At 37.8% G+C, this 22300-nt stretch overlaps 2 protein-coding genes and 1 pseudogene across 2 annotated transcripts in view; 2 read left to right on the top strand and 1 right to left on the bottom strand.

Moving 5' to 3' along the window:
* Positions 1-954: 954 nt before the first annotated feature.
* LOC137979235 (uncharacterized) lies at positions 955-9267 on the top strand (annotated as a pseudogene).
* Positions 9268-13935: 4668 nt separating this feature from the next.
* On the bottom strand, positions 13936-17885 carry LOC137979232 (zinc finger C2HC domain-containing protein 1C-like). Its single transcript, XM_068826442.1, has 3 exons — positions 17767-17885; positions 15160-16778; positions 13936-14197 (listed from the first exon to the last, which is right to left on the bottom strand). Exons 2-3 carry the CDS (start codon positions 16759-16761, stop codon positions 13982-13984), a joined length of 1818 nt encoding a protein of 605 aa, XP_068682543.1. The 5' UTR covers positions 16762-16778; positions 17767-17885; the 3' UTR covers positions 13936-13981.
* Positions 17886-17951: 66 nt separating this feature from the next.
* Positions 17952-22300, top strand: part of LOC137979236 (cyclin-dependent kinase 2-interacting protein-like) — a 5407-nt gene continuing 1058 nt past the window's right edge. Inside the window, exons 1-4 of the mRNA XM_068826445.1 lie at positions 17952-18223; positions 19766-19883; positions 21090-21222; positions 22082-22300. The exon at positions 22082-22300 is cut by the window's right edge and continues 1058 nt beyond it. Coding sequence (XP_068682546.1) covers positions 17982-18223; positions 19766-19883; positions 21090-21222; positions 22082-22278 — 690 coding nt within the window. The 5' untranslated portion in view covers positions 17952-17981 and the 3' untranslated portion in view covers positions 22279-22300. The remainder of the gene's footprint in view (positions 18224-19765; positions 19884-21089; positions 21223-22081) is intronic.

Below are 22300 nucleotides of genomic sequence, written 5' to 3' on the forward strand. Positions count from 1 at the left end.
AAATAGTTTAATTTTACTTTGCATAGCTAACTACCGGCACATGGAAACAAGGAACTGGCCAAGCAAAGGTCAAGTTGAACAATGACCCATGACATTTATCACGCAGGAAGAACATGTGAACTTGATTGGAAATGATCAAAGTTTGTTTGTTCCGTTTATCGTTTCTCGATCAGAACAGATAATCTTTAATACTCTTTTGTTTAAACCTGAGATGTCACCAAATTAAGAACATTCCCAGTTTGCATGTGGTTGAGTTACAGTATACCACACAACTTTATGAACATGTTAAGAACGTTTTATCAGGTTCAAATCGCAAAAAAGTAAAACGTTAGCCTCAGCTCCAAAATTAGTCGTTCTTATAAAAAAAGAGTGCTATGCATTGCCAATTGTCATGACGAAAAAGCTATTTACAACGATCTCAAAAACGAAACATGTTTAATTCTCTTCAATATTCTGCGACTAGAAGTGAAAGCTACAGAATTGACGCCGGAATTCAGCGACGTTTCCCCATTGCTGAACTCGCAAAACACCAGGAGGATTTTAAGCAACTCCATCGTCAACGAAAAAGTCACTTCAGTATAAATTTCCAGGATAATATGAGCGAAAATTCTTCAACCGGATTGGTGCGTATCCGCGAATCTACTTCAGAATATACTTAGAACATTTGGGGATAGGTGGTATTTTCCACGGAGTATCCACGTATCCGGCCGCTTCAGAGGTGCAACTTCAAAATGGCAGGGTATTCTGTAGATACTCTTAACTCTTTTTGGTAGATTTATTCATTGTTGAGAACTTTTAGGGTGAAAATATATTCCCCTACCCCATCTATCATCCCTCTGTGCTACCAACTTGAGTCGAGTAGAAGGTCTCGTGACTTATAATGCGATTGCCAAGCTCAGACAAAGACTAAACAATTCAAACAATGACTTAGACTTAAAAACAATAGAAGCTGCTTATACAAAACCAAACAATAGCGGGTTTCGACAGCTGCTACATTACTGACCATCTTATCTTCCTTCGAACAAGAACGTTTCCCGTTATTTGTAAAGTAGGTAAGTGTGGCTAGCAAGGAAAAAAGAATGGTCTAATCTATTTTGGTTCAGTTTTTTTTTTAACAAAAGCTGCTTGATGCTTTGTTTCACAAGCAAGATCTGATAAACTTAAAGCGTCACTTGTGATTCGGAAGGTCGCAAAATGCAAATTTCAATTTTCGTGTACTTCTGTCTCTGCTGAATGTGTGATCGCGAGCTTGTCTTAAACACGATGACTCCGACTTTATCATACCGAATCGATTCGTTTAACATTCTTCCCAAAGCTGAGTTTTAAGGAACAAGTTTACAAAGAAGCTTGACGAAAAATTTGAACAGGAAATACTGCCCTGATGGAAATCTTAAAATAACTCAAAGTAGCTGACTTCCCAGTTAATAGAATTTAATGACTTCCGACGGAAACTTTCATTGTACATCCTCTGCAGCGTTTCTAACGTCGAAATTTAATTTCACTGGAATAGAAAGTGGATCTTGCTTTCAACATGACTTGCTGAATAACGGAATATTGTAAATTCCCGCATGGATGGCCCCACGTCAGAGAAATGGCCCGTGGCAATTTTTCTTTGCTGTTTGGGTGCGGACACAGGAATAATGTATGATTACCTCTTGCTTTTGTCTTCGTTGACGCCTACACGTAAATTGAGAGGGGAATTAGTGGGAGGGAAGGGGGGAGGGTCCCAACCCTGCTTTGGTACAGAAATGCCGTCCTGCATAGAAACACGTGAGCCGTATATCGTTTATGATCCTTGAGATATTTAAGATTGCGTTTGCTGCAAATGGCAAACGCTAAGATCGACGAAATTTGCGTTTTAGCAACAATCAAAGGAACTTGCTAATTTTGTCTCATGCAATATCGAGCAAATAGAGATATTAATGAACGAAGTAGAGAATTTCATGCTTTTGGAACAAACAGCAGTCTGTCGTTTGAAGTTTACGTCAAAATTGCTGTGCGAATTATCTGTAATCCCGTGCTTTACTTAACGTAGGGCGAGTAAACTGCGTCAGGCAGGGTATCGCATTATGTTCACCCATATTTTTTCAAGCATTTTGCGCAAAAAGATTCAGCCAGAAGTGCTTCATTGCCAGCTTTAAAATTGACAACCGACAACTTTCCTCATCAGTAAGGAGCAAAATTATGCAACCTCAAACAGAAAAATATTTAATTTAGCTGTTGAAAATTTACATTAACCTTGCACAGTTTAAGGACGTTACGGATCTCAAAAGAAGTCCACTAAATTTTGGACTTTGCAACTTTGTTTTATGAAAGAAGTGAAAGCAGATGAAAAGGCGTTGAAAACTGAAACTACCCGTTTTATCGAACTCAAAGGTTTTATCGCAGATTGGTTAAAGTGTCCAGCACTTTGGACTTAACAAATAGAAAAATATCCTGGTAGGCTAAACTTCATTAGATACTAAAATTACCCTATCGAATACCATCCACTTAAAAGTGAGGAATGTTCGTAGAATGCACTTAAAGTGGGTGGTCCTCTGTATTTTGCAGTGACTCGTTGGGGTAATAAAACTTCAAGCGATCTTTTGTGTGTCATGTGTTTTCTGTCGTCTGGCGAGCTGGCGAGAAAAAATAGTGTGGAGGAAAGATAAGAATGAGTTGGCTGTCATATGATGGGGTGTGAGCCGAATCGCGTTCGCCATATGATAAGCACGATTTCAATTTAGTAATCCAAAAAGACAAATCGTAATTTAGAAAAAGGATGGCCTTTTTTGCGAAGCCTAAGTCGCGATTACTTTGTTATAACGTCACTTTGATAGGAACTTGTGGATCGAACTTCTCGCGTCAGGATTAAAGAATTCGACCATTTTAATTTTAGTGCCAACACCATAAAGTTCGTATTTGAAGCGTTTTATTAAATTACATAATGTTTCCGCTCGTGACTATGGGCGAGACAACAAGTGGAAGTCTCGTTTTTCTTTATTTTGTGATTCCTTCCAGTAAGTTTGACCCGTATTATTTGACCTTTGTTTGCTGTCAAATCTGCTCGAGAAATTTCGAAACTAGAAGGAGCTGATTGCCCAACTTATACAAATACGAGTTTTGTTCATGAATTAATTATTTGTGTAGCATTTCGTTGGTTGGAAGCAAAGGAAAATTGTACCTAAAAATTAACTGTTGGCTTCATAACAAACTCGTGGAAACGAGTTACTTATGTAAGAAACTCCCTTTCCGTGCCTGAGCTTGCGAGGTCGTCAGGAGATAAGGGGCGTAAGTTGATACATAAACTATTTTTAAGCAATATTCATTATTGTACTTATCTCCTCTTTTACTCCCCCGGGGGCTATCCCGGGGAAGTAGTTTTTAGAATGAACTGTCAAGTCTGTGAATGGACAGTCATCAACTTCAGTAGCCAATCAAATGGCTCAAACTTAGTCGCTCGAGCATTATTTAGTTCTCGGGTGCTCATTTACACTGCTCTGCCGACTGTGACTGGAATCAGCTAAGTACGATGAAAACAACATTGTAGGTTTCTCTACGCGCTGTCAAGGTAATATCCTTTTTCGTGAATTTCTCTGTACTGGCTTTATTGGAACTTTCTTCTTCGTGCCTAAGAACTCACGCTGATTCTTCAAAACGCACCGTCGGGCTCTCATAAATCGTACGCACTTTGTGTACACTGTGCAAATCTTGCCAGAATTTCGGCATCGTTTTACCGTTCCTTAAATTCTACAAATCGTTTTGTCGCTAAGCTATGCTTTGCGCTAGTTGTAGAGCATTGTTTTGACAAACAAGTGGCGAAAATTTAGCTTTTCACGGGCGAACGAAGGAGTCGAAACAGCGAACACGCATTTCTTTGTGAATGGCACCTGGCCTTCATTGTGAGTTGGAAATGAGTTTATTTTTAAATTTGCCGTTCGCTTGCCTCATCTTGCGGCAGCTTATTGCGAAGTGTGTGCGTGAAATTCTGCCTTTTCAAAGTGCACTTTGGATAGTAAAGACTTGTTGAAGATTTCGAGGTTTTAGTTCTTGTGTGATGTCGCAGGGCACACTTCAAGCTACAACCACCCGTTTCGTCTCCTGAATTTTTGATGTCCAAATCGTGAGGCTTTCCTCCTCGGTTTATCCCGATGAGAATAGCAGCGAACCTCGCCAGAATGTTGAATATACTTTCACGTAGTCTATTTGAGAGTTCGTTTTTGTTAGGTTAAACGTCCTAAACCTTGACTTTGGTTTCATTTCGTGAAATTTATCTCGATTAATTTAATTCAAACCCGTGCAGATGAGTTGAAGATGGTAGCTGCGGTAAGATGAGCAGTGGCTCTTCAATTGCAAATTTGCTTGCCAAGCGTTTTTCGCATTCGGTACCTTGACCATCGTATTTAAAAACCATAAAAGCCAGCCTTTACTTCCTGAGGAGATTTGAAAAAGCCAATTTTACGTCGACTTTATCGCGGAAAGTTAATCTTAAGCTGTTCTCAGGAAAATGAATTGACTTGCCTTGTTGATCGCTGGACCGCAAGAAAAGTACTTGAACTACATTGCAATGGTTTTCGAACTCGTTGATTCAAGTCGGCAAATGGCCATAACAAGACGAATATTTAAAGCTTCACCTTTCGCGTCAAGATATTTGTTTTCTTATTGCAGGGGTTTTCCGACGTCAACTTGACGCCATAAGACTCGCGGGAAATCGTACCTGTTCCCGCCATCCTTTATTTGAAAAGTGACATTGCTGAGGAAAGAATGTTGAAGTTGCTGGCCCTCAAATTCAAGAATCAATCCATCAATGAAGTCAAACCATATGAACCTCAGGTGAAAAGAATGATATCCTCTAAAGAACATAGGTTTCTCTGCTGTGTTGACATTGTATAGAGGTGAAAACTCCTCGGGTGCATTTCAAATTTGGTGTAAGCTTTCAACGGGCTTTTCACCCATCCTGTTCTTTTTATTCTTATTTTTGTAGCCGTTTTTACAAGATGAGTCCAGTGTAGATGAGAATACCGATGAAGATGTTGAACTGACGGAGATAATTGGAGGTAAAAAAGAACGAAAAATTATATTTAGGTAAAAGTCGACAAAAGCTTAAATGTGATATGTGCAAATTGTAAAACCTGTCGCTTCCTTTTCAACTCTCATAGATAAACCTTTGAACTTCAATAACAATGTACAAGAAGCAGCATTAAAGATCAACTCGCCCTTACCTGTAGAAATAGCTTCGAAGGAAAATATCTACGCTCACAAAGATACGAAAGAGGACAACATCGATTGTGGCTTTTGGCCAATAGAAAGACCTGGTAGCAGGGAAGGTGCTTCTGCGGAGAAACGGAAATGGTCTCAAATGAAGACACAGAAACTTCTTCAACAATTTGCCTCTGGCAACGACAGTTCATCTAGCGATGATGAAATTAAAGACTTGTGCAGAAAAGTGGACCTCTGAGTTCGAGTCCACCTGGTAAAGTCACAGTTTTATCCAAACACTCTGCCTTTTCTGCTAGAGTTAGGCCGACGAGTTATGCGAGCGACGGGCACTCGAGGAAAAAGCACAGGGTTGTGTTCGCCGAAGATGAGGCACTTTTTTCGAGGCCTTCGTTGAATTTTGAGAAAATGCAACAGGTAAGAGCTTTAGGGAATTTTTTTTTTTCAAACATGGGTTAAATAATTACGGTGACAGTCTTCGCCTTTTATTGCATGGATCTGGATTGACCTATGTTAATTTTTGGTCGGTTATTCAGAGCCACATTGTTATTAGTCCACGAGGCATACAAAAATCGCTTGCAACCCTAAGATTATTGCGTCCGTTTGTATTTGTCAAGTGTTGCTGACTCTAAACGCATACTTAATTAGATTCTTCTGAAGTTTTCAGCTCTCACAGCTCACAGCATGTGTGTTATTATTTCACTGACCCGACAGATAATTGATTACTGGTGAGAGCGTGGATCTTTCCTTTTCATGTTGAAGGATTTAAATGAATGATGAAATTATAGACCCGTGTGTAAATATGCTTTTGTTGTTTTCATTGCATCAAGCCAGTGGAAATTGACAAGTGCTTTGTTTTGTGTGATAAGTGCGGAAGTATGATTGGTTGAACAATGGACCACCTGACTTTAGGATTGATTCTCTTGGATTCTAAATCAACAAGGAATGCAATTTATTGATTGCTGTAACTTAATGAGAATAATAATTGTAATAATACCAATAGTTCCCAAGGGGCAAAGATAAGGGGGCAAAGTTTAATAATATTGTGAAGTATTCACTTTCCCATTGCCCTGACCAATGGCTGTGTGAGACTCAGAAATTTGATCAGCAGAGATTTGTAACAAATATATGTGTTAAAGTCTAAAGTCACTTTTTGTTGACAACAATAATCTCCAAAATCTCACAAAATTAAGCAACATGGAGATTACCTGAAAGTTATAAATATGAACCGTGGGCATGATAACAATGCATTGCAATGTGAACACATGCCTTGTTTAAGTGCAAGGGTATTAAGCTACAGAGTCCTCTACTGAAATTACCCAAAAGCAATACTGGGCATAATTTTGCTCAAAATAGTGGAGCAGAAATTTGGATCAATGAAGACAAAATCATTCCTTGAAGTGTTTTAGATGAAGAATTAACCATTTCACAAGGCAGGAAAATCCTACATCATCACTTGACCACATGGTTTCCTGTTAAATCCAAGGATCACACAAGTATTTGCAACATATCTTGTATGATTTGGGCTGTGTATGGAATTATTTTTGTGTGACATTAGCTGACATTTTTTTGTGTGTGGGTCTGTTTTGAATTAAAATGTGCTAAGAAGACACATGTGCAATTATTATTGTTGGCTCTTACTACATTATCATGACTTTATTGAACTTTGAACTTTATTTAATTAAGTGTCAAGTGTATCTTACAATCTTGGACATTTCAAATGGAAATTGAAGACCACCCCTCCCCTCAGTTTCAATGATGAGAAAATGGCAGGCTTCAACTTGCACGGAGATTCATCATTGATTTTGGGGGTAGGGGGGAACTAATTTTTCATTTTATTTTGTCCAAGATTGTAGCTCTGGGGCATTAATAATATTATTCAGTGAGGACATTGCACAGAAGTCCATTCCAATCAAAGGATGGTTTTCGAGGAATGGGGAAAACTGGAGTACCCAGGAAAAAACCTGTTAGAGCAGATTAGAGAACCAACAAACTCAACCCACATGAGATGCCAAGTCTAGGAATTGAATCTGGGTCACATTGGTGGGAGGCGAGTTCTCCCACAACTGTGCCATCCATGCTTGCTTGACATGATTTTTTCATCTGTGACCGAGCAGGCACATACTTATTAGTATTATTGATGTATTTTTCTGCTGTTTTTATTTCCATCACAACCTAGATTAAGCGATTAATTTTTCATGGAGTTAATATTGAGATTTAATATTCCCTGCAAGCTTTTTTCCCCAAGGCCATTTACATCCAGTCATCTGTGTAATGAGTAATGTTCATTTTTCTCTGTAGAAGTCTGTGCTCATAAAGAGGCACACTCATGGCCTGTCAAGACCAAGACCTGTGAGAATAAGGGTATGTTAATTTTTTTAAAGAAGTGTTTCAGTATCAAGTCTTGTTTTTCTTTGAATCACAATCAGTTGAGGGATGTACTTTTTTGCCTCACATCCTTGGCTAAACTTTCTTAGCTCCATATTGATTACTACTCAAGTTGTTACAGTGAGAAGAGCCCTAAGCTTACTTTCCACCAATGTCCCCAGAATAAGATCAGATTCCCAGACTAGGTGTTGTTCCTCTGTTTTCCACGTGGCTGTGATAGCTCTGTTTTTCATCAAAACCCAAAATTTGAGTTTAATACAAGGTTGCTTTAATATAATGTGATTTAAAAGTTGGTTTCTTGGGTAGTAGAACATTCATCTTTGACCAGATAAACTTGTAATATTATTTAAATTATTATCATTATTATTATTTCCCAATTCACATGGTTTCTTGATCTCCATATATCAAGCAATTTTCGGATACCAGGCGACCTCTGGTCCCCTTAGGTATTGATCACCTTTCTGACAACTCTTGCTGCTCCGAGTAGACAAGCTTTCTGTGATCGAAACATATTTCCATTGAGTCCTGCTTTCTTTAGCCAGGCCTGAAATCCTTTCCTAACTGTTTCAGGGGTCCCAATAACAATAATCGTATAACTAACTTCTTTGCACTTCGACGGATGCTTCACCTCTCTTTCCAAGTCCTGGTATTTTTCAATTTGTCTCATTCTGTTCCCTTTTACCTGATGGTCAAATGGGCAGGCGTTCTTAGCACAAACAAAATTCAAAAGAATTTTTTCTCCGAAGTGAGGCTAGTGACTCAGGATGATTAGCACAAAGACAAAAGAATAATTTCTTGTCTGCCATTTATGAATATGGTCAGACTCTGTCTATTACTGTACATACAGCTCTTGTCCTTCTTGTCCACAACTACAATATCTGGTCTGTTATGCTCAATTTTATGGTCAGTTTAAATCTCACAATAGCTTACACTTGTCCGTCTCCTCCAGGTCTGGCCTTAGCTCATTATTATTATTATTCCTCTTGAAAAAGGGCTGACCCTGGAGACAAGTTTCCAGTCAAGTCTTAACTTGAAACTTCAAGCCACCAAGATTAGTGTTATTGTTAGGCCTAATAGAGCAGTTTTCAATTGTGTGTCATAAAACAAATACATGTACCGAAGTAATTAATTCGACCAATCGCAGCAGCTGCAAACAGTGCAATGAACCAATCCAAATTCGTAGCAATTCCATGTAACTTGCTCAAAGCACGGGAAATATCGCAAGTCACGATTGGTTTTGGTTTTCCTTCACACTGGTTGATAAACTGGCATGATATTTTTAAACCAATCACTAAGGGTAGCAGTTGCAATCATGTAAATTACTTTCGACAGTCTTTTGAAAACTGCTCTGAGATTGAATCTAGAATATGCAGGTCCTTTTCTTGATATAGTTTGCTTGTATTGATACAATTTTTTTCTTTTCAGAGCATCTCCAATCCCAGACACAGCCGTTCATGTGATCCTTCAGTGTTGATGTTCAGACCCATACAGATGAAATCAGCATTCAACCTTGCACCAGTAGAAGAGCCAGGCTTTGCCTACTGAGGTACTGCTTCCACAACGGGACCTGTTGTTAGCCCATGTACAGTACCCTACTCTATTTCGACACCCATGTCAATAAGAAGAACAGTTCTTAAAAAGGTGGATATGTTGGACAGAAGAAGGGCTTCTTTGGTTTTGTTTGTTCCAGAGTGCTGGCTAACATAACTTTGTAGTGAAAAGGTCTTAAGTTTATGGAGCTTTGTGGTGTGCCCCTTTTAAGAACGAGAAATAGTCACACATTAATTTTATTCTTAGTATATTATGATGTTGCTCAATTTTTGGAGCAGTTAGATATAATTATGCATGTGTAAATGTATTGGTATTATTTCAAACAGTATTTGTCATGTTTTATTAACCACAGATTCATCAGTAGAGGTTTTGAATGAATACTAGTGTTGCCCAACCATTCTGTGAATAGTTTGGTTTCACAATTTTTTCAAAGTGCTTCTTGTGATCCAACACAAGAGGGTTAAAAGGAAATATGGTAGCTTAGAGTTCATTTGTTACGTAAGTTGTGAACACTGATCTTTGTGCAATTGGTCCAACCCCATAGTTAGAAAATATTATTATTGTGTATGTAAAATTTGGCAAATATCAGCATTACATAAGCCATCTCTTAAACCCGTGGACTACTGAAGTGACCCCATTGATGAGTAAAAGCATCTGGCATTAGGCAGTAAAATCTAAGTCTGCCTCTTAGGAGACAATGGGGTAAGGCCAAAAATAGTATACCAATCAAGACAATACCTGAGTTTCTAATTTTCAGACCACCTTTGGCTGTGTCTTTCATTCTTTTTAATCATGATAATCTCACTAGCCCTTTAACAGCTATTGTCTATTTCCATTCATTGCATTAAGAGATTAATTTTCTAAGGTCAAGAGAATCAAACTGATTGGCCACAAGGATTTGCCTAGATTCAACACTGAATTGGCTTGACATAAACTGTGCAATAGATCTAATCGGCTAACTCAATGTTGTACCCAATTCAAACCCTTTAGGAGTAGAACATTTTGTTCCAGGCATTTCCATATCATTTAAATATGAAATGTCTTAATCCCATTGAGCTAGCCGATAGGGTCTATTGTGTGCCAGGCAAGAAAAGAAGAATTGGAGGTGGAAACAAAGGCATTGATGTCGACCTCTTCGGTGGTCATTTAGTTTTCTAAAAAGAAGGAAGCTGGCTTCCATCTCCCTCAGTGAGGGTTACCTGATAACATCATCAAAACAATGTCATCTTTTTAGTGGTCATCGGTGCAAACCTTTTCTGATTCTTCTGACATTCATTTTTGCTTCAAAAAATTTATGTTCTAAAGAGTGAAATTCATAAGTTGTTTTTTGTTGATGTGATTTGTGTTTTTGTGAAGTTGCTTTTGTGAAAAGTGGAATGAAGTGCATGAAATGACTTTTATTAGAGATCAAAAAAATGTTACCTCTTGTTTTTTACCATAATTATTCAAATCTCGAAAATATGCTCGTTTTCTTTTTTCAGGTTAATTTTATAGGGCCTATGTCTTGCAATAATAGCATTTTGTGTCAGGAAACTACTTAAAATTTTTTAAACCAATTTGACACAAAATGTTTGTTAAATAGAAAGAAACATAACAATAATCACCAAAAACTGAACACAATGTAAAAGAAAGACAAATATGGCCAAGTAGATGAATGGGTCATTTTGAAAAATGTCAGACTGAGGTTAAAGTTTGCAGCAACTCACCACATGCTTTGTTACTTACAATATGCAAATTTAAAAGCATTGACAGTACACTCTCTGTGAGAAAGGTAAAAGTGGAGATTGGTTGCATTAAAATTATAAATTTGGTTGTGGAAAATGAGAATTAAGGAAATCACCAAGCACTTAAACACATGCAAGAGTCCCTGTGAAGTCTGTTGTACTTTAGTTTGTAATGCATTTGTAGGTGCAAAACTGATCTGCAGTCGTTGATTTCATTGTCAGAGTTTTGGTAATCTGGAAAGTAAATTTTAAGATCTTTGTAACAATTTCCTGAGGGATAAAATTTTCTGAATCATGGTTTGCATTTGGAGATATTGCTTATACAGGAGCTATCACCTTGCTCACATCTGTGCCTGTTATATTAAGAGACAGGCAGCTCTTATCATACTAAACTTGATAAGGGTCTCTACATGGCATGTAAATACTAATTTATCTTTTGTGTTTGGGTAGTATCACGCTGTTGTAAAGTAGGGTTTCTCACATTGATTTTAATTCATCGCATGTTCACCAACAAATGCTGAAAAGTATACTACACAGGCATTTTTTGATACCTCATCTGTCAGACTGTTCTTGCATTTTACTAATTTAGTGTTTGGTACATCTGAAGAACAAAAAGGTGAATTCACATAGCAGAAATGGAATGCCCTTTTATGTGTGAACTAAAGAGTTCTTGATTCTTTTTCAATTGAGTCTTTGGTTTGTGTAACTTTAAGACTACAGTGGCTAAAAGTTGCTTTGGCAGTCTTATATTTACCTAGTTTTTGTGGTTTTTGTTTTTTAGTGATTTTTATTCTCAATTGTATTTTTAAGTGCATTTTTTGTCTTGATGCAACCTTTACTGCAGCAGTGTTTCGGAGTTAAGCTCACAAATCATTTGACACAGTCTTTCCATTTTCCAGTAAGCTTGTGGCAGCATTGTGCCTAAACCTCAGTTTCAGTTTCACCCAGTCACTCCCTTATGGGACGGCCAGGGTCTCTCTTCCCAGGTCATCCCTAGACGGTGGGCTTGGATGAGAAGACAAGATTAGTGATACTTCAGACTCAATTTGTCATGTGGCCAAAGCAGTTTTTAATTACCTTGTAGTTCGTTGGTGTGAAAACTTAAATATTTATCTACTTAAGTATATTTATACAGATTTTGTAAATAAGTATTTTATAACAACAAAAGAAAGTTGGAAATTATCTGAGAGTTTGAAGCTTAGAAGAGTATTTATTCGGTCGAAGACGTGTATGTTGATCTCTCAACAATGTAGACTGTTTGGCAAGTGTGTTTTGGTTTGCCTGTCAAATATTAATTAAAAGTGTTTTACAATAATGTCTCAATAATTATTATTGTACTGTTTGATAAGTATTTGGAGATCACAGTGGTGGCTGGAATCAATTTCAAGCCTGTCCAATTAAGTTACTATCAAAATCACTAGAGTGGTAAATCTGCCATGAGAATTTTGAGATGCGCACTGCAGAAAACTTATCACGTGCTCTGCGAAAGAAGTAGTCACATGACATAAAAAAATGTGACATGGTTCGTGTTAAGTGCGTTGGCAGTTTTGGAATTCAACAAGAAACAATTTTTCGGATCATGTGACATTATTTTTCAGATCACATGCCAATTTGTTTAAGATCACATGTTTAGAATCGAACCACTTTGGATTCAAATTTCCAGCGGCAGTTTTACCACTCTACTGGTTTTGATAGTATTGCAACATTGAAGCAGTTCCTTCCCTAAACAGCGAAATAAATTTTAACTTTCTGCCAATCATACTTGCAGGGTGTGACTCTTTGACCTGTTGTGCTACAGTGATTAACAGCTGTGAATGATACTGTTGATTGAAATTTTAACCCATTGACTCCCAGGGGTTCCCCATTGACGAGTAAAATCGTCTGGCGTTAGACAGAGTAAAATACGAAGTCTGGCTGGTTTCAGCCCATTTGGATGTCGATGGGTTAATGGAGACATAGTTTTTCAGTGAGTGATTAACTGAATTCTGCATGGTTGTCAAAGGTGCCTTAATTGTGGAAAATTTCACTGGAGGGCAGAAACAAAAGTACTGAATCCCTGAATTTTCAAGGTGCAGAAGCACTTTGTTACGTCATTTTGTGCAGGTAATCATATGAATTTGAGTGCACTTTGGAATAAATAAGCACAAGTAATTTTTTTCAAAGACAAAATTAATTGTACTTAGTTTGTAACAATTATTATCGAGTGGTTATTTATTCCAAATTGCGCAAGAAAAATCACGTGATTACCGGTACTTAATGGAGGCAACAAAGTTTTTGTGTGGTTAATCCATTCAACTTCTCAGGTACCCTGGTGTTCCGACAGGGTAAAATTCTGTCAAGTCTCACTCCCAGGGGTCTATGGGTAAATATTATACGTAAAATTTTCAAACTAGCTTATCAAAATTATGCAGAAGCAAATTTTGTGTATCAGTCAAATCAAGCAAAATTTGCATCATCCACAGCTTGTATTTGATTGGCTATCTCTGCGTTTCTTCCATCATTGACCAATCAGAATGCGTGGTTTGTTACCTCTGTTCTGCACTGTGTTACCTGAAAACTACCAGCCAATAAGAATGAAGAAATTTTTCCTTGTATATTATTACTGGTAGTACAAAAACTGAATTAATTTTCTGCATGGGGAAGCTTACTTTGCACTGATGATGAAAGGAGATTGAGTTTTCCTTTTGAGGTGTGAAGGTATTTGTTCTGTGTATAGACTGCAAGCAGTCTCTCTTTTTCTTTAAAATCATTGAAACAAACTCATTCATTGAACTTTCAAAATGGCTGAAGCTGCGGGTCGCAAGCAAGGCCCGCAGTATTTGCGACCCGCAGCAGTCATTTTGAAAGTTCAATGTACGCATTTGTTTCATTATTTTAGAGCAAAAGAGATTGCTCGCAGTCTATGCTGTTTACAAACCATCAATGATGTAAATTTTATAACTGTAAATTATGTTTATTTTCAAGCTTTCTTACATGAGAAAATTATGCTTTCAAGATCTATGGTAACAATGTTTCAAAGTTTGTCAACCTACACTGCAAAGAAAGGCAGGTTGGAGTGTCGATCCTGCAAAAATGCGCAGCAGCGTTGAATCACACATTTATTCCTGTAAGTTTGTAGGGTTTTATCTTTTCTTTGTTAGACGAGAAGGTTTAGCCTTGATATCCTTGCATTTTGGAATATGCCTTTCAGCAGCAGCCGAGTTGAATTTTCTTTTGCAGTGTGGGCATTGTACATAGTCAGGGTTCTCTGCTGGTGGTGGCGGCTCATCACTCAAGCCTTTGGCATAACGAATAGCCTTTATAAAATTGTCATGTTGTGCCCTCCAGTCTGCCTTTGGCTGAAAGTAAAGGAAAGTCAGTCAGTACAATGTCCACAAACAAGTATGTGTACAATTGAAGTGTTTTGAAATAATGGGTTCCAGAATACTCTACTTCAGCTATTCCACTTCTAGCACTGAAATAATATAGACCGTAGTCAAAAATGGCGGCCAAGAAATTATTCTTTTGTCTTTGAGCTAACCATCCTCACTAGCCTCACTTTGGAGCAAAAATTATTTTGAATTTGTTCGTGTTAACATAGCCTGCGAATACAGACGTATTTCCGGCGGAAAGAAACGACCGCCGGAAATACCTCTGCGTTCGCAGGCTAGTGTTAACAAGGCTAGTAAGGATGATTGGCATAAAGACAAAAGAATTAGCCACTGTTTATGAATATGGTTTAGAGAATGAAAATCCAACTAAACTATAGTTGGGAGTAAAAGACATTCCTGCATGACCCATTAAATAATGTAATTTGTGATAATCCTGATTAGCATAAATTGATATTTTGCCGTCACGTAGCAGAGGCCTGGTTGTGAGTGGTAGGCGCTTGGAGTGCCATGTGATTGTGCAGTTTGTATTTGGCGATCGTTTAGCGAGTGAGGCATTCTACAGTTAGCCTTTGCCGCGTGCACAAGTAGGGGTTTTCATGTCCAGCTCTGGTGCATTGCTTTTCTCTTTATTTTAGAATTGATGTATTAATATTTTTGTACCTATTCCAATGCTTAATAAACTGCATGGCAGCTTGGCTGGCCAACGTGCCCATATATCACCTAGCTTGAGTGTCTGGTTGAGTAGTGGAGGCAAAATTCAAATGTTCAAGTAAAAGGTCAATCTAGAGGCACTTTAATGTCTTCACACTGGTAGGAAGATTCCATGGGAAGGGAGTGCTCCAGCTATATTGGGGGTAATGTCAAACTCGAGATGCCACATGTTTATGAAAGAACAATTTCTTGTTTAGAAATGTGCAAACGTGACTCACCCTTTTCTTTGGTTCTTCAAGGTATTTGCCACTTGCAACGTATTGCTCGTGATCTGTGCCCTTGCTGCGGTGTTTTCTGGTATCATAAACCTTTCTTTTAGAGTGAGCAGCCTTTGTGCACACTTTCTCATGTTTGGCAAGTCTATCTAAAGCAAACCTGCGCCCACAAATTGAGCATGGTGAGACATCTACAGCAACCTCACCCATGCCCTCTGTCTTTTCATCATAGAAGTTACTGTGGATATCGTCGCCATGGGTATCGTCACCCTGAGTAGTGTCTTTGTATGTTTGTGTAAATGGAGTCCCCTCTCCCTCTAGTCTGTCAGCGTTAACGTCCATTGCCCTTTTAGGGGCAAGTATGCCTGTGGTGTTTGAGACCTCCACAGGTTGCGGAGGCAGGAGGGACTCTTCAAGGATGTGCTTTTGTGCCAACCACTTTTCATCCTCTTCCTGTTGTCTCTTCTCCTGATTTTCGAGCTCTTTTCTCTGCTGCTTCAAGCTTTCAAGTCTCGATTGCTCCTCTTGAATCTTAAGAAGAAGATCTCTTTCTTTTTGAGAAAGGGACACTTCTGAGGACGACTTCTCTGCTTTTTGTTTAAGTTTCTTTAACCTCTCTTCTCTCTCCTTGTCCTGTTCCATTTGCCACTTTTGGAAATCTGTCAACTTTCCATGATCCTCTGGATGATTTACAATGTTCAATTTCTGTTTGCTTAATTGTTTTTTTCTAAAAACCTTTGCCTTCAATCTGCTTAAATTTGGAGGCATGTCACTGAGATCTGTGATAGTGCTTTGTGAATCATCCACGTCACTAACAAATCCTTCCTCGCTTGGAGAATGCCTTGCGATTGGTTTTCGCTGAATAGGAGGTATTGGCATTGCGGAGTCAAAGGTGTCTTCAATATCATTTTGTAACAGAACAGCATGCGTCTCGTATCTCTTGTTTGGTGTTGCTTGTTTTCTTTTCACCACATCGGAGTCACCCTTATTGACTGGAGGAAGTGGTTTTTGCCTGTCGATACCCTTTGATCTTTTCTGCAAAGGCACACCAATTTGCATTGGTTGAGTTCTAGATGTGGGTTTAGTTAGCAAAGGTCTTTGTGGAATCTGATATTGTTTCTTCAAAGAAATTCTCTTACCAACCGATGGTTGTTCATTTCTAAACTGTTCTCGAGATGATAAATCCTGTTTTTCCTTTTTTACTCTGTTAAAATGTGATTCGATAGGAGGTAACAGTTCAGGATTCTTTTGTCCCCTTTGAGTTGCCTCAAGTGCTCTTCTCTCTGCAAAGAACTCTCGCACAGTTCCTCCACTACTACTTTTAATTTGCTTCGTGCTATTTTCTTGTCGAATTAGTTTTAATTTGTTTATCTTTTCTTGTTGCTCCATTTGCAATTTCTTATTGAAATCATTTCGGAGCATTTCCAGCCGAGATAACCTCTTCTTGGGCCCATTTCTACCATGACTCATGTTTCTGTATTCAACTTGTGAAACATTGGCTGAAGTGGAATTCATTTTTGCAGGGACTTGTGATGAAAGCTCTGCATTAGGGCTGTATCCTTGAAAAGACTGCAGTGGAGATGTGTCATAAATGGCTTGTGCCATTGAAGGTCCTCTTTAATCTGTGAAAAATAAGACAATTCAAAACTTGATTTTAGCTTTGAAATCCGATGGTGCAGTTAATTATTTCTGGTAAAAATACATTGTCATTTGAATCTTTGATGTGGTTTAAGCAACAAAAACAATTTTAGTTTGATTAAGAATGAATCATCATTTAACTAAACTTGAGGTAATTACCTCTTTTTCAACCAATCATCTCGCGTTAGGCTAAAAGCTTCGCACATACGCCCCACAAAATGCACTGAACAAGGACAAAAACACCGAAATGAGTGTGCTCAAAATGTTCTACAAAGAAAATGTGCATCACGAAAAGACTTCAGACCTTAAAGCTTAAATATGTAAACGGTAAAATGTCGAATTTTGAAGATGTATTTAAATTTCTTGAAGGATAATAATCTGTTTCATGAATACGTGTCTTTTTTTCAAAACACACGGTTACGGATCATTGATCAATATGCTTAATTGTAGTAAAATGAACAGTTTTTTAGTTGATAAATTTTTTTATTCATGATTTTTCAAATCAGACATCCTGTGGAAAAGTGACAGGCAATAGAGGTATTAAAATAGAAGCCAAAGAAAATAAAAGATCAAAAGATCGTTTCACGTGCACTGCTACTTTCTTTCTGTTTTTTTTTTCCTTTAGGAGCTTGATTAAACTGAAATACATGTACATGTACCCATGTTTATATCTGCTGCTATCTTCACGCAGCAAAGAATTTGTCAATTTACCTAAGGTGGTTCGATAAAATTTACTACCTGGCGAAATATTACGAAGTCACATGTAAGTAAGATATCCTTGTTTTTCTTGTTCAACAAACTCTGCTGTTTTCGTAAAACATTGACCAAGATTCAGTCGATAATTTTAAAAACTGCGATCAATGAATCAAAAGACACGATCGGTGTAAAGGAAGCTAGCGATCGACAAGTGAAATCTATTATTTGAAAACCTTCCATCGGTCAGGGTAGGAAAAGATATACCACCTTTCTTACCTCAGAGCGTACAATTTTGAGGAAGTGAATTCTTTGATGACTTGATCAGATCGAAACACAGCAAACTATTGAACTTGTATCGTCTGTGAATTTTTTTGCGTTTGATTGGCGTTGCTAAGTAAATACCATGGTTGCTAATATACAGTCTTTTGTTCTGTATCGTTTCCAAGTAACATCCTCGACTGAAACCCAGTCTTCCACCTGTCTAATTCAATATGGCGTCTCCTTCACCGAAAAAATTGAAGTCCCCAAAGGTGCCAAAAACACCGTCCAAAAGAGACGTTACGGCGAAGTCAACCTCACCAAAGTCATCTCCCAGCAAGAATTTATCGGATGTAGCTAAACGCGTGAGAGAATGCTGTGCAAATTGGCACGAGAACGTCCACAAATGGTCCAAATTAAATGAACTAGGTACATCAGTGGCCAACAAATTAGTAAATTTACAGCTTCAAAAAAAGTGAGTCGTGTTATATATCATGTCCCCATTACCGTGGCTCATACAGGACACCAACTTTTTGATATTAATTGCAAAACTTACAACTCCGATTTGCATGTACATATATCGCTATAAAATTTTTACAACTCAGGATTTCTAACGTAAAATCCGAGTCGCATTTATTTCGAAATTAACAACTCGTATTTTTGCAGTAGGAATCCAAGTTGTGAAATGAGAGTAAATAAAACTCAGGATTTGCTTTAAAAATCCGAGATGTGAATTTCGCGGGAGTTGCATTGCATTGAAATTAAAATCCGAGTTTTGGTTTTTTTCCATAGCGATGTTTCTAGCGACGTCATCCATTGTACTAATATGCCAACCAGGACCTAACTGACTTTTGAAACAATGACTTCTTTTGTTCTGTGGTTGGCAAATTTGAATATCACAAGAAAGGTGACATCAATGTTGGTAAACAAGAAAAAATACAACTCGGGTGTATTTGCCAATAATTACTAATCCCCATGAAATTCTATTGTTCTCTGTCTGCATTAAATCAACGATTGTAGTCTTTAATATGGCAAAACAACTGTCAGAGGAAAACGGAGGCGGTCCTTTTTGTTAGCAGGGAAATTATCAGAGGTAATATAATTCTACGCGCTAAATAAGCATGCTGCAATATTAAAAATATTGCAGTGTGCAGGCTGCAATATTAAAAATATTGCAGTGTGCATTCGACAATTATTTAAAATATTGCAGCCTGTTTTAGGAAATTTAATGTATAAAGTGCGCAAAAACTTCTGTCAAACTTCTCGCATTCTGAAGTGGTAATTGGCGTTCTAAATCTTTGCTCTATTTAAAAAAAAGAAAATGGAAACGCCGCCTTTAGAAGTCGATAAAGAATTAAAGCACTGACAGAAATGTCCAAACGTTACACAACGTTACCTTCGATTTCTGCTGAAATATCTGCGTTCATAGAGCTCTGTGTAATAAATAATCCTTCGTCTTCTGACGAATTCATCGTCTTTCTAAACCGAGGGATTTCTGCTGAAATATCTGCTTTCGTAGAACTCTGTGTAATAAATAACCCATCGTCTTTCTAAACCCAGGTTCGCACTGAGTAAAATGACTGAATTCTCTGGCTTATAAAGTATGCAAATTTGCAGTTACACACCTTGCAGGAATTAATTCCATCGTTGGAATTGTTTTGAACAACTATAACAACGAGCTACAATAACAATCCTCGGCATCATTAAAATCGAAGATATATTCATCACAAACAAGGAACAATAGCAATGAGCATCACAATTATTTCACATACGTGCGACTAAAATCGAAGATCCAACACAGACACACAACAATAGGATTTCATGGGGATCAATAATTATGGCTGGCTGCAATAAATCTCATAATGCCATGTGCCTCAGTAATTATCCATTAAAGAATCATAGTCGTAAGTTTTTCTTTTGAAATAAATATGTCATTTATGAGCCACAGTAATCAACCAATTAAAGTGGGAATTGACTGGAGTTGATTGATGAAAGTGCATGTCTTTCTTATGCGTAGATACAATGTTGATGATGAAAACTCCCTTGCAATAGTAAATGAAGAAGATGCCGCATTTAGGCTGCAGGAAGAAATTTCAAAGTCTTATGAAGAACTAACCAAAATTTATGGTTCTTTGGTAAGGGTATTGTTTTTAAGCAAACCCTCTTTTTAGAGGTAAAAAGGAAAATATATTCCTGTCATGTTTTAATTGACTAAATTATACAACTGAATCAAATGAAACATGGAAGTGGTCCTCTATTAATTAATGGGGACATAGTTTTTCAGCGAGTGCTTAATCCATTGACTCCCAGGGGTTCCCCATTGACGAGTAAAATCGTCTGGCATTAGACCGAGTAAAATACTACGTCTGGCCGGTTTCGGTTTCGGTTTCAGTCAGCTTCGACAGGATTCAAGGATCACTTCAACATGTCGTAGATGACCTGCACTTCAAATACACATTTCACAAACCCAACAAATTGACCTGCTCCCAACTGTGCTACGTCAATAGCTCAGTTGGTAGAGCATTGCATTGGCATCACTCAAGTCATGGGTTTGAATCCCATGTGAAGCCGCTTGAATTTTGCATGTGTATATTAAAGACAATAATGTTTGGTTAAATTGTCCAGATAAAAGTGAGGACCACTTTATCTTTCATCAATACTATCAAAACCAGTAGAGCGGTAAAACTGCCGTTGGGAATTTGAATCTGAAGCGGTTCGATTCTAAACATGTGATCTTAAACAAATTGTCATGTGATCCGAAAAATAATGTCACGTGATCCAAAAAAAGTGTTTCTTGTTGAATGCCATTACCGCCAACGTGCTTTACACGAACCATGTGACAATATTTTCATGTGACGACTTCTTTTGCGGATCACATGAGAAGATTTTTTTGGAGCTCGCATTTAAAAATTCTAACGGCAGATTTACCATTCTAGTGATTTTGATAGTAACCTGCACCTAATTATACAATCATTTCTTTCATTCATCAACCGAATCAAACTGCAGACACATTGCTTTATAACCCCTACAAGGAGGGGGAAGCTGGGGTCATTTAGTGAATAACTTTGTTTCTTCCTTTGATTCCTGTTACAAAGAAAGATGAAAATATGTTGTGTCGCTCTTTATCCTATTCCCCTAAATTCAGTGCCAAACTTTGATGATTTGATAGTTGACTGGCAATGGTCGAGATGACTCGCAATAATTTGAAAAATCAGAGGCATTGCTTACAGGATTCCAACCAGCATTTGAATATTTGACCACTTATATTTTCTCTTCAGAGATTGGTGTAGATCATCTAATGGAAGGGAGGTGATTGAGTGATCACTGTCCATTCCTTTTAGGGCGATGTACTCAAGAGAATGGAGGCTTTGGTGCAGAGCTTGAATGCTATAAAGAATTTACTTGAGCTAAAGAAAAATGACAGACATTGCTCTGGAAACCCTGTCTTCAGTACCTGGACTATAGAGCAATTCTGTGAGTAGCTTTTCAATAAATATCTTTTGTGGCTTTGGCTCTCCAAAAGAATTGGTGGTATCACCTCTTGCTATGCTCTCAAGTAATGTTCAGTGTTGCAACTGGTAACTCTCCAGCTCATTGTATTGAATGAATAAAGTTGGTATTATTATTATTATTATTATTATTATTATTATTATTATTATTATTTCCAATATTAAAGGGAGGAAAGATAGAACTTACCTTTGCAATAAAACAAGAGACTGCTTTTTGCTCAATTACCTAAACACTTTAAATTTACCATTCCATATGATTTGCTGCATAGCTTATGTAACTAATGAACATCAAGAAGCTGTCATTGTTTAAACTAGGGAGTTTTAACTAGGAAGCCGGGATAGTACAGTGGTGAGAGCACTCGCCTCCCACCAACGTGGTCCGGGTTTGACTCCCACACTTGGCATCACATATGGGCTGAGTTCGTTGATGCTCTACTCTGCTCCGAGAGGTTTATATTCGGATACTCTGGTTTTCTCCTCTCCTCAAAAACCAACGTATGAGTTGATGTGATTTTTGTACATTGTCCCCTAAATTATTGCCCAGTGCCAAATACAGTGGATACTTAAATGAAATTTGTTATAACTAGAAACACATCCCATACACCTTATTCCAAAATGGCCACTGATTTTGCGCATACAAATTGCCCTTGTTGCCTCGTTCAAAGATAAAATATTCTTTTGAATTTTGAGCTTAAGAACGAGGCATCAAGGGCTAATTTGAATAAACACAAAAGAATACATAAATGGTGGCCATTTTGGAATAAGGTGTATGGGTGAATTCACATAGAAGATACATTTTTGTATTTATGTTGGTCTAACTACAGGTGATACGTCCCAAAGACTTCTTGGTTCCTTTACAAGAGAACTTTCACTAAAGGAGAAGCTAGTTCCCGAGTTTACACTTTGCAAGAACAGAGACCAACTCATGGTTTACCTGTCACTGTGGCTGCACGAGCCATTTTTAGATGACGAAAATGAAGTTTTGTTGGAGAGCATGTTGCTTGAAGCAGAGCTAAGATAGCATAATATCAGTGCCATTGATC

This window comes from Montipora foliosa, chromosome 12 (assembly GCF_036669935.1).
Source record: "Montipora foliosa isolate CH-2021 chromosome 12, ASM3666993v2, whole genome shotgun sequence".
Classification (NCBI taxonomy): domain Eukaryota; kingdom Metazoa; phylum Cnidaria; class Anthozoa; order Scleractinia; family Acroporidae; genus Montipora; species Montipora foliosa.

Coding starts and splice junctions, on each gene's coding strand:
- LOC137979232 (XM_068826442.1), bottom strand. CDS start 16,761: ATGGCACAAGCCATTTATGACACATCTCCACTGCAGTCTTTTCAAGGA. Junction 14,198..15,159: donor TTGAAGAACCAAAGAAAAGG/GTGAGTCACGTT, acceptor CTTTACTTTCAG/CCAAAGGCAGACTGGAGGGC.